Source organism: Macaca fascicularis, chromosome 9, assembly GCF_037993035.2.
Source record: "Macaca fascicularis isolate 582-1 chromosome 9, T2T-MFA8v1.1".
Classification (NCBI taxonomy): Eukaryota; Metazoa; Chordata; class Mammalia; order Primates; family Cercopithecidae; genus Macaca; species Macaca fascicularis.
The window spans coordinates 106337956-106350042 of record NC_088383.1 but is presented as its reverse complement, the minus strand read 5'-3'; the positions used below and the strand labels follow the sequence as shown (position 1 = coordinate 106350042).

Genomic DNA, 12087 nt, shown 5'->3' with positions numbered 1-12087 from the left:
AGGCATGAGCCACCACGCCCGGCCACGCCCGGCCACACTCCAGTTTTATAAGGCTCACTCCTGTGGCCCTGAAACCTGGTCCTGGCTGAAGTAAGAACCCCATAGAACTGGAGTAAGAACCCCATAGAACTTAGCAACCTAACTTCCTCCCTAGCAACAGATCTCCTTGGAGCTCCTCCCAATTCGAAGCCAGGAAGGGGCGTAAAACCGGATGTTGACTGTTTTACCATAGTAATGCACACGAATCCGGAAGTGACGCCGGAAGAAGAGGACGTGAAGACTACAGGGTATCCACGTGGGTTCTGAGCGCGTTTCCACGTTCCTGGAAGCCGGTCGTTTAAGCTCAGTGCCGGCCACGGCTTAGTCAACATGGGTCGCTCGGGAAGGTTGCCCTCTGGTGTCTCAGCTAAGTTGAAGCGCTGGAAGAAAGGCCACAGCAGCGACAGCAATCCCGCCATCTGCCGCCACCGCCAGGCCGCCCGCAGCCGCTTCTTCAGCCGGCCGTCAGGTAGCTGGGTTGGGACCCGAGCTCAGCCGGCGGCGGGTTTCCGGGCAGACCTGGGTCCAGATGAGTCTGGGGCCTCTGGGAGAGTCCGGGGCCAGGCATTGGACCTTTCATCTCTTAGGATGTCGGATCTGGAGCCCTCTCTGAAGGGCAGCCCTTCCAATTTAGCAGATACGGAAACTGAGGTCCGCAGTAGGGAAATGTCTTGTGTAAGGTACCGCGGGTGTCAGAGTTGAGACTGATGGCTTGGACCTTGGATAACTCTTTACAGAGCGCTTTCACCTTCATTTATTTTCCAGGCCCTCTGAATGTAGGTCCCAGCCGATTCCCAGTGGCGTTTATGCCACTGCTACAGGCAAGCAGAAACTCTTACATGGAGGATTCCCTTTCTTCTTGGTTTTTCAAGTTTTTAGGCATACAGTGGGTTTATGAGACTGGCTGTGTTCAGAATTCAGCCTCTCGGGTTGGCGATTTGGCCTGAGCTGGTTTGTTTCCCAGGGGTTCTGTTCTCTTGACCAAAAGGAGACTTGGGCCTTATCTTGTGCCTCTGGCTCTCAGGAAGGAGTGACCTGACAGTCGATGCTGTGAAGTTACATAATGAGCTGCAGTCAGGGTCCTTGCGCTTGGGCAAAAGTGAAGTCCCCGAGACGCCCATGGAAGAAGAGGCAGAGCTGGCTCTCACCGAGAAGTCCTCGGGCACCTTCCTGAGTGGCCTTTCCGACTGCACAAACGTCACCTTCAGCAAAGTGCAGCGCTTCTGGGAGTCCAACTCGGCTTCCCACAAGGAGGTAGGAGCGAGGGTCAGGAGGGCCATTGGATAGTGAGGAGAGGCCAACTCATGCCTTTTCTTCAGCTCTGGCTGACGGTTTCCGATGACAACAGCTGGTATTTCTGGATGATGTGTCATCGCTCCTCCCTTTTATGTCCCCTCCTAGGGCAGGTTCCACTTTCTGCTTTTTATAAGAACATCTCCCCTGCTGAAGAAATACTTGAGGGTAGAAATATTTTCCAAACATTTCTCTCCTCAGGTGTATCTAACACAGCACTTCTTACACAGAGTATTTTCAGTAAACATATGTTGAGTAAATAAATGCTGAGTAACAGTTATTAGGAAACGTTTTATCTAGCAAGAACTAAATTTAATTTAATTTAATTCACATATTTATTTTGAGACAGAGTCTCGCTCTGTTGGCCAGGCTGGAGTGCAGTGGCATGATCTTCGCTCACTACAACCTCCGTCTCCCGGGCTCAAGCAATCCTCCTGCCTCAGCCTCCCGAGTAGCTGCGATTACAGGCATGTGCCACCACGCCTGGCTAATTTTTTCTTTTTTTCTTTTTTTTTTTTTTTTTTAGTAGAAAAGGGGTTTCACCATATTGGCCAGGCTGGTCTGAGCCTCCTAAAGTGCTGGGATTACAGGCATGAGCCACCGTGCCTGGCCTTACTTTTATTATTTTATCTATACTTTAAAGTTATATATATATTTTGTTACTGAAATAAAAAATGTCAAAATTCTAAATGATATCAAAATGATAGAAGAAGAATAAAATGTGATGGTAGAGCCCCCAACTTGAGTCATTCACAGAGCTCCTGTTAATGGGTCATTGTCTGTCTTCCTGGACCAGCTCTGTCCAATAGTAATCTAAATTCAAGCCACATATGTAATTAATTAAAAAAATTTTAGTAGCCATATTAAAAACTGAAAGAAACAGGTAAAATAAATTAACCTTTTTTTTTTTTTTTTTTTTCCCTGGAGACAGAGTTTTGCTCTTGTTGCCCAGTCTAGGGCGCAATGGTGCGATCTCGGCTCACTGCAACCTCCGCCTCCTGGGTTCAGGTGATTCTCCTGCCTCAGCCTCCCGAGTAGCTGGGATTACAGGTGTGAGCCACTGCGTCTGGCCCAAATTAATGTTAATAATGTACTTTATTTAACTCAGTATCTTTAAAATATTATCACTTCAATGTATAATCAATATATTTTGCTACAGCATTATTTTTATGATACTAAGTCTTCAAAATCTAGTGTATAATTTACCCATATTCCCCTACTTAGATGCTAAATTTTCATTGGAAATACTTGGTTCGTGTGTATTTAGAGTTCATAACATTTATAGTTGTACAAGTAGATTTGCCTACTATGAATTACTGCGAACCTATTCGCCAGGTTGTTACAAATATATGTTTCCTAATAAATGGATCAAGTATTTTAAATTATGAGTAGTTAAAATTTAAAAATTAAATTTTCAGGCCAGGCGTAGTGGCTCACACCTGTAATCCTAGCACTTTGGGAGGCCGAGGTGGGCAGATCATTTGAGGTCAAGAGTTTGAGACCAGCCTGGCCAACATGGTGAAAACCCATCTCTACTAAAAAATTAGCCTGGCATGGTGGCATGCACCTGTAATCCCAGCTACTCAGGAAGCTGAGGCACGAGAATCGCTTGAACCCTGGAGGCGGAGGTTGCAGCAAACCAAGATTGCACCACTGCACTTCAGCCTGGGTGACAGAGTGAGACTCTGTCTCAAAAAAAAAAAAAAAAAAAGAAAATATTTTTTACCCAATTTTGTTATTTAGGTTTACCAAAATGTGATTAGTTTCGTTTCTTTTTTTTTGAGACAGAGTCTCACTTGGTCACCCAGGTTGGAGTGCAGTGGCTGATCAGCCTCCCAGCCTCCCAAGTAGCTGGGACTGCAGGGGAGTGCTACCATACCCAGCTAATTTTTGTATTTTTTGTAGAGATGAGGTTTGCCATATTGCTCAGATTGGTCTCAAACTCCGGGGCTCAACGGATTTGCCCACCTCAGCCTCTCAAAGTGCTGGGATTACAGGCATGAGCCACTGCCCTGCTTGATTAGTTTATTTTCTATCCACTGTTCTGCAACTTTTTCCCTACTGAATGATATTTATAAGTTAATATATAGTTGTTCTCATTCTTTTGAATAATGCACTATTTAAATCTTTCATTATTTATTATATGATACAGTCGGGTCTCCATATCTACAGGTTCTGCACCTGCAGATTCAACCAAGCATGGATTGAAAAATCTTTTTTTTTTTTTTTTTTGAGACGGAGTCTCACTCTGTGGCCCAGGCTGGAGTGCAGTGACCGGATCTCAGCTCACCGCAAGCTCCGCCTCCCGGGTTCACGCCATTCTCCTGCCTCAGCCTCCCGAGGAGCTGGGACTACAGGCGCCCGCCGCCTCGCCCGGCTAGTTTTTTGTATTTTTTAGTAGAGACGGGGTTTCACCGGGTTAGCAAGGATGGTCTCGATCTGCTGACCTCGTGATCCACCCGTCTCGGCCTCCCAAAGTGCTGGGATTACAGGCTTGAGCCACCGCGCCCGGCGAAAAATCTTTTAAAAATAATAATAATATACTGGGTGAGGTGACTCACACCTGTAGCCCTAGTACTTTGGGAGGCTGAGGCGGGCAGATCACTTGAGGTCAGAAGTTCAAAACCAGCCTGGCCAGCATGGTGCAACCCCATCTCTACTTAAAATACAAAAAATTAGCTTGGCATAGTGGCACATGCCTGTAATCCCAGCTACTCAGGAGTCTGAGGCAGGAGAATCGCTTGAACCTGGGAGGTGGAGGTTGCAGTTAGCGGAGAGTGCGCCACTGCATTCCACCTTGGGCAACAGAGTGAGACTCTGTCTCAAAGCAACAACAACAACAAAAATACAACTATTTATTTATTTTTTTTTTTTTATTTTTTTATTTTTTTTTTTTTGAGACGGAGTCTCACGCTGTTGCCCAGGCTGGAGTGCAGTGGCGCGATCTCGGCTCACTGCAAGCTCCGCCTCCCGGGTTCCCGCCATTCTCCTGCCTCAGCCTCCTGAGTAGCTGGGACTACAGGCGCCCGCCACCGCGCCCGGCTAATTTTTTGTATTTTTAGTAGAGACGGGGTTTCACTGTGGTCTCGATCTCCTGACCTTGTGATCCGCCCGCCTCGGCCTCCCAAAGTGCTGGGATTACAGGCTTGAGCCACCGCGCCCGGCAAAAATACAACTATTTAGATAGCATTTACATTGTGTTAGGTGTTATAAGTAATCTCGAGATGATTTAAAGTATATGGGAGGCCAGACATGGTGGCTCATGCCTGTAATCTCAGCACTTTGAGAGGCTAAGGAGAGCGATTACTTGAGGCCAGGAGTTCAATACCAGCTTGGTCAACATAGTGAAACTGCATCTGTACTAAAAATACAGAAATTAGCCGGGTGTGATGGTGCACACCTGTAATCCCAGCTACTTGGGAGGCTGAGGCAGGAGAATCGCTTGACCCAGAGGCAGAGGCTGCCGTGAGCTGAGATCATGCCACTGCACTCTTGTCTGGGTAACAGAGTGAGACTCTGTCTCAAAAAAAATAAAGTATATGAGAAGATGTATATAGGTTATACACAAATACTGCACCATTTTATATAAGGGACCTGAGCATCCTTGGATTTTGGTATCTTTAGGGGTCCTGGAACCAATCCCCCCCTCGATAACTGCAGTACATTAGAGACAACTACAGTACGTTATTAATCTCCTGTTGATGGCTTCTTGACCATTCCAATTTGTTGCTGCCATGAACATCCTTGTACGTAAATATTTGCACACTCATCTCATGCAGGTATTTCTACAAGGTTAGTACCTCATGGTGGAATTTTAGCAAGCATTTTCTGAGTCTTCTTATTTGCTGGGCCCCCTGGTATGGACCCAGGCCCTGAATGTTGCCTGTCTTGTCTGTCTCTGGGCTTTAACCGGAGATTAATCTGTGAAGGAGCAAGGAAAGAAGGCTCCCCTGGGGTGGGGTTAGGTCTCAAATAGTCACAGTGCTTTCTCCCTCCTGTGCAGATTTGTGCTGTTTTGGCTGCTGTCACTGAGGTGATTCGCTCCCAGGGAGGGAAGGAGACAGAGACTGAGTACTTCGCTGCTCTGGTGAGTGGGTGCCGCTGGAGGGTGAGTGTTCAGAGCAGCAGGTTATGCAAGATTTAGTGAGAAGACGAGTGCCCCTGGCATGTGGGGGTAGAGGACAGCCTTGACCAGATGAAAGTGCTGCATTTATTCTCAGGTGGCTTAGGAAGGCTGGTGGTATTTGCTACATTTCTATTTTCTCTTTCTTTTCTTTCTTTCTTTCTTTTTTTTTTTTTGTTTTTTTTTTTTTTTTGAGACGGAGTCTTGCTCTGTCACCCAGGCTGGAGTGCAGTGGCCGGATCTCAGCTCACTGAAAGCTCCGCCTCCCGGGTTTACGCCGTTCTCCTGCCTCAGCCTCCCGAGTAGCTGGGACTACAGGCGCCCGCCACCTCGCCCGGCTAGTTTTTTTGTATTTTTTAGTAGAGACGGGGTTTCACCGTGTTAGCCGGGATCGTCTCTCGATCTCCTGGCCTCGTGATCCGCCCATCTCGGCCTCCCAAAGTGCTGGGATTACAGGCTTGAGCCACCGCGCCCGGCTTTTTTTTTTTAAGAGACCGGGTCTCACTATGTTGTCCAGGCTGGTTTCAAATTCCTGGGCTCAAACCATCTTGTCATCTTGCCCTGGCCTCCCAAAGTGTTGGGATTACAGGCATGAGCCACTGCAACTGATTACTTAGTACTTTTTTTTTTGAGACGGAGTCTCGCACTGTCCCCCAGGCTGGAGTACAATGGCATGATTTCGACTTATTGCAACCTCTGCCTCCTGGGTTCATGTGATTCTCCTGCCTCAGCCTCCCAAGTAGCTGGGATTACAGGTGCACACCACCACACCCAGCTAATTTTTTGTATTTTTTTAGTAGAGAAGGGGTTTTACTATGTTGGCCAGACTTGTCTGGAACTCCTGACCTCATGATCTGCCTGCCTCAGCCTCTCAAAGTGCTGGGATTATAGGCGTGAGCCGCCAGGCCTGGCCTACTTTTTTTTTTTAAACAGTCTCACTCTGTTGCCCAAGTTGGACTACAGTGGCACAATCCCAGTTCACTGCAACCTCTGTCTTATCGTATCAAGTGATTCTCATGCCTCAGCCTCCTGAGGACCTGGGATTACAGGTGTATGCCACCACACCTGGCTGATTTTTGTATTTTTAGTAGAGATGGGTTTTGACCCTGTTGGCCCGGCTAGTCTCGAACTCCTGACCTCAGGTGATCCCCCCACCTCAGCCTCTCAAAGTGCTGGGATTATAGGTGTGAGCCACCATGCCTGGCCTTCTTATTACATTAAATAAATAAATATATATGTGTATATATGTGTGTGTGTATGTATATATATATTCTTTTTATTTTATTTTTGGTGTTTTTTGTTGTTGTTTTTGTTTTGTTTTGGAGACAGGATCTCACTCTGTTGCCCAGGCTGGAGTGCAGTGGTATGATCATGGCTCACTGCAACCTCCAACTCCTGTGTTCAAATGATGATTGTGCTTAGCCTCCTGAGTAGTTGAGATTACAGGTGCCTGCCACCACACCCAGCTAATTTTTGTATTTTTAGTAGAGATGGAGTTTCGTCACGTTGCCCAGACTTGTCTTGAGCTCCTGGGCTGAATCAGTTCTCCCACTTCGGCCTCCCAAAGTGCTGGGATTATAGGCATGAGCCACCATGCCCAGCCTGGTTATTACATTTTTAAAGAATTGTTGGCCGGGCGCGGTGGCTCAAGCCTGTAATCCCAGCACTTTGGGAGGCCGAGACGGGCGGATCACGAGGTCAGGAGATCAAGACCATCCTGGGTAACACAGTGAAACCCCGTCTCTACTAAAAATACAAAAACTTAGCCGGGCGAGGTGGCAGGCGCCTGTAGTCCCAGCTACTCGGGGGGCTGAGGCAGGAGAATGGCCCGAACCCGGGAGGCGGAGCTTGCAGTGAGCTGAGATCCGGCCACTGCACTCCAGCCTGGGTGACAGAGCGAGACTCCGTCTCAAAAAAAAAAAAAAAAAAAAAAAAAGAATTGTTACAACACATACAAAAAGAGCATACAACAGAGACCAAATGTGCATACAAAGCTGAAAATATTTACTGTCTGGTCCTTCATAGAAAAAGTTTGCCAACCTCTGCTCTAGAATAATGAAATAAATTAGATGGCAGTATATGTTTGGCTGGGTGTGGTGGCTTATGCCTTTAATCCTAGGACTTTGGGAGGTCAAGGTGGGACGAGTGCTTGAGGCTAGGAGTTCGACACCAGCCTGAGCAATATAGTGAGACCCTATCTCTCCAAAAAATAAAATAATTAGCCAAGTTTTATGGTGCATGCCTGTAGTTCTAGCTTCTTGGGAGGCTGATGTGGGAGGATCTCTTGAGCTTTGGAGTTCAAGGTTACAGTGAGCTATGATCATATTTGTACTCCAACCTGGGAGGCCCTGTCTCTCAAAAAAACTGTCTTTCTCTCTCTCTATATATATGCACATAAACATGTTTATAGTGGTTTTTTTTTTTTTTTTTTGAGACGGAGTCTCACTCTGTCGCCCAGGCTGGAGTGCAGTGGCGCGATCTTGGCTCACTGCAACCTCCGCCTCCCGGGTTCAAGCGATTCTCCTGCCTCAGCCTCCCGAGTAGCTGGGATTATAGGCACCTGCACCACGCCCAGCTACTTTTTGTATTTTTAGTAGACATGAGGTTTCACCATGTTGGCCAGTCTGGTCTCGAACTCCTGACCTTGTGATCTGCCCACCTCGGCCTCCCAAAGTACTGGGATTACAGGCATGAGCCACCGCGCCCAGCCACATATATATAGTTTTAATTATGTGTCAGGCAATATTTTATATATATTAATTCAATTAAACCTCACAACAACTTACAAGGTATGTAGCATTACTATCCCTACTTTACAAATTAAGAAACTGAGTCACAGGTAGGTTAAATTACTAGCCTGAAACCACACAATGCCAGAGTCAGGATTTGAACCTCTGATACTGTGGTTCTCGGTCACAACTGTTCTGCTGGGCACATGTTCTCCGACTCTTTTTCCTGTTTGCTCAGTGTAAATTTTTATCCATTCACACCCCCTCAATCTGGCCCTCAGATGACAACAATGGAAGCAGTGGAGTCCCCAGAGTCCCTGGCCGCTGTTGCTTACCTGCTGAACCTTGTCCTGAAGCGGTGAGTTCTGCCTCCTGTTTGAACCCCAAGGCTTTTTGTGGAAGAGAGAAGGGAATGTGGACAGGAGAAACAGGATCAGGGAATTGTTTCTTAAAAAGATACTTGCTCTTCATGACCACTGTCTAGAGGCATGCAGAACGGGCCAGCGTGTGACATACCGTCATAAGCCTCTAGTGAGAAACCTCTAACAAAACTAGGCTGTCTTGAACCCCTGGTAATAGAATCATTTACCTTTATGCCAAGAAGATTGGGAAAGCACCAGAATCTTCACGTGGTGTGTGCCCAGGCAGTCTTTCAGGAGCTCATGCTGTGAGATCTAAAGTTCTCATTTGATTGTCCAAAACAAAAGGCACGTCCGTAGGGCCTGCAGTGCTTCCCTGGTTCCATGTGTGCTAAGTGTGTTCATGACAGAATCCAGTGTGCGTTCCTTATCAAGGAGCAGAAAATCATTGTGAAAGCGTTGAAGGCAAAAGCAGAGTCAGAAAGCTCTATTGAAAATGAAACTTTTTTGGCTGGGTGCGGTGGTTCACACCTATAATCCCAGCACTTTGGGTGGCCGAGGCGGGCAAATCAAGAGATCAGGAGTTCGAGACCATCCTGGCCAACATGGTGAAACCCCGTCTCTACTAAAAATACAAAAATTAGCTGGGTAGGCTACATGCTGTGGCTCACGCCTGTAACCCCAGCACTTTGGGAAGCTGAGGTGGGCAGATCACCTGAGGTCAGGAGTTCAAGACCAACCTGGCCAACATGGTGAAACCCTGTCAAAAATTAGCTGGCCATGGTGGCAGGTGCCTGTAATTCAGCTACTCGGGAGGCTGAGGCGGGAGAGTTAGTTTCAACCCGGTAGGCAGAGGTTGCAGTGAGCTGAGATCGTGCCATTGCACTCCAACCCTGTCAACAGTGTAAGACTCTATCTCAAAAAAAAAAAAAAGAGAAAGAAAATGAAAATTGTTTTGAGTAATAAAAATTAAAAGTCATGGCTGGGCACAGTGGGTCACACCTGTAATCCCAGCACTTTTGGAGGCTGAGGCAGGAGGATTGCTTGCGGCCAGGAGTTCGAGACCAGCCTGGCCAACATGGTGAAACCCTGTCTCTACTAAAAATACAAAATTAGCCAGATGTGGTGGTGCACGGCTGTAATCCCAGTTACACGGGAGGCTGAGGCAGGAGAATCACTTGAACCCAGGATATGGAGGTTGCAGTGAGCCAAGATCAAGCCACTGCAGTCCAGCCTGGGCAACAGAGTGAGATTCTATCTCAATAAAATAAATAAATAAATAAATAATAAAGTTAAAAAAAAAGCAAAAACCTTGATTCTTTAAGATGAAAAAGTTCTTGAGATTGATTTCACAACAATGTGAATGTACTTGGCTGGGTGCAGTGACACACACCTATAATCCCAGCACTTTGGGAGGCTGAGGCAGATGGATTGCTTGAGCTCAGGAGTTTGAAACCAGCCTGGGCAACATGGCAAAACCTCATCTCTACAAAAGAATACAAAAATGAGCTAGGCGTGGTAGCATGCACCTGTAGTCTCAGCTACTTGGGTGGTGGAGGTTGCAGTGAGCCTAATTGTGCCACTACACTCCAGCTTGGGTGACGAGTGAGACCCTGTCTCCAAAAAAAAAAACCCACAACATGAATATACTTAACAGTACTGAATTATATACCTAAAAATGATTGAAATGATGTTTGGTTTGTTTGTTTGCTTGTTTGTTTGTTTGTTTTTTGAGACGGAGTCTTGCTCTGTCTCCCAGGCTGGAGTGCAGTGGCGCCATCTTGGCTCACTGCAAGCTCCGCCTCCCAGGTTCATGCCATTCTCCTGCCTCAGCCTCCCAAGTAGCTTGGACTACAGGCACCTGCCACCATTCCCGGCTAATTTTTTGTATTTTTAGTAGAGATGGGGTTTCACCGTGTTAGACAGGATGGTCTTGATCTCCTGACCTCGTGATCTACCCGCCTCATCCTCCCAAAGTGCTGGGATTACAGGCGTGAGCCACTGCGCCTGGCCGAAATGATGTTTTATCTTATGTGTATTTTACCACAATTAGAAATTTATTTATTTATTTATCTTTGAGATGGAGTTTTACTCTTGTTACCCAGGGTGGAGGGCAATGGCGCAATCTCGGCTTACCCCACCCTCCACCTCCCGGGTTCAAGTGATTCTCCTGCCTCAGTCTCCCAAGTAGCTGGGATTACAAGCATGCGCCATCACGCCCAGTAATTTTGTATTTTTAGTAGATACAGTGTTTCTCCATGTTTGTCAGGCTGGTCTCAAACTCCCGACCTCAGGTGATCCACCAGCCTCGGCCTCCCAAAGTGCTGGGATTGCAGGCGTGAGCCACCATGCCCGGCCACAAATTTTAAAATACAATTTAGGCCGGGTGCAGTGGCTCACGCCTGTAATCCCAGCACTTTGGGAGGCCGAGGCGGGCGGATCACGAGGTCAGGAGATCAAGACCATCCTGGCTAACACGGTGAAACCCCGTCTCTACTAAAAATACAAAAAATTAGCCGGGCGTGGTGGTGGGCACCTGTAGTCCCAGATACTCAGGAGGCTGAGACAGGAGAATGACGTGAATCCAGGAGGCGGAGTTTGCAGTGAGCCGAGATTGCGCCACTGCACTCCAGCCTGGGTGATAGAGCGAGACTCCGTCTCAAAAAAAAAAAAAAAAAAAAACAGAATACAATTTAAAAAATACTTGTGTATCAGGTGGCATTCTACAACATAAGGCCCTGGGTGACTTGGGTCATTATACCAGGGAGTGTGAGTGTTGGCCCCTAGGAGGGGCATCCCTGGAGCAGTGAGTGGCAGAAGGGAGGGAAGGGGTTGTTGGCCCCAGGCTTGCTGGAGCTGTGAACTGCCAGGGGAGATGGAGAGAGGATTGATGTGAGTTTATGAGTGGGTAGTGGGAAGGTGAGGGAGGCAGGGATCCCGGGTGGAAAGCACACTGAGCTGGCTGATACGGTGGGCACCTGTTCTGACTTTGTTGCTTACTTGCTGAGTGACTGTGCCACCAGCGCCCCTTGCCCTGTCCTTGGTACCACAAGGGGCTGCACCAGCTGCTCTTCAGGGATCCTCTGGGGTGACCGTCTATGTTCTTTCCCACAGTGTTCCCAGCCCTGTGCTCATTAAGAAGTTCTCTGATACCTCCAAAGCCTTCATGGATATCATGTCAGCCCAGGCCAGCAGTGGCTCCACCTCTGTCCTCCGATGGGTTAGTGTCTGGGGTTTAGTTTCTCATCTGGCATCTCCCAGAGCCTGTCTGATTTGGTGATGCTTGGATGTTCCCTGAGAGGGGTTTAGGCACCCTGGGGACCTCAGACAGATGGGATTTTCTGGAGTCAGTGAGAACCTGGGCTCTTTTCCCTCCTGGCCAAGGCTAGTGGCACTGAGGGCTCTGACTTTCTTCCAGGTCCTTTCCTGCCTGGCCACCCTTCTGCGCAAGCAAGACCTGGAGGCCTGGGGCTACCCTGTGACCCTTCAGGTGTACCATGGGCTGCTGAGCTTCACGGTGCATTCCAAGCCCAAGGTGAGAAAA

General features: G+C 47.7%; 1 protein-coding gene across 5 annotated transcripts in view; it reads left to right on the top strand.

Moving 5' to 3' along the window:
• The first annotated feature begins 254 nt into the window (after positions 1–254).
• RRP12 (ribosomal RNA processing 12 homolog) overlaps positions 255–12087 on the top strand; it is a 43275-nt gene continuing 31442 nt past the window's right edge. For 2 of the 5 annotated variants that reach the window (XM_074002364.1, XM_005566104.4), the window contains exons 1-6: positions 255–508; positions 1064–1293; positions 5336–5419; positions 8466–8542; positions 11658–11763; positions 11962–12078. Coding sequence is in view for 2 of the 5 variants with exons in the window: in XM_005566104.4 (XP_005566161.3) it covers positions 370–508; positions 1064–1293; positions 5336–5419; positions 8466–8542; positions 11658–11763; positions 11962–12078 (753 nt within the window). In the remaining 3 variants the exon portion in view is untranslated. The remainder of the gene's footprint in view (positions 509–1063; positions 1294–5335; positions 5420–8465; positions 8543–11657; positions 11764–11961; positions 12079–12087) is intronic. The other 3 variants (XM_045361297.2, XM_074002363.1, XM_074002365.1) reach the window with 3 other exon arrangements.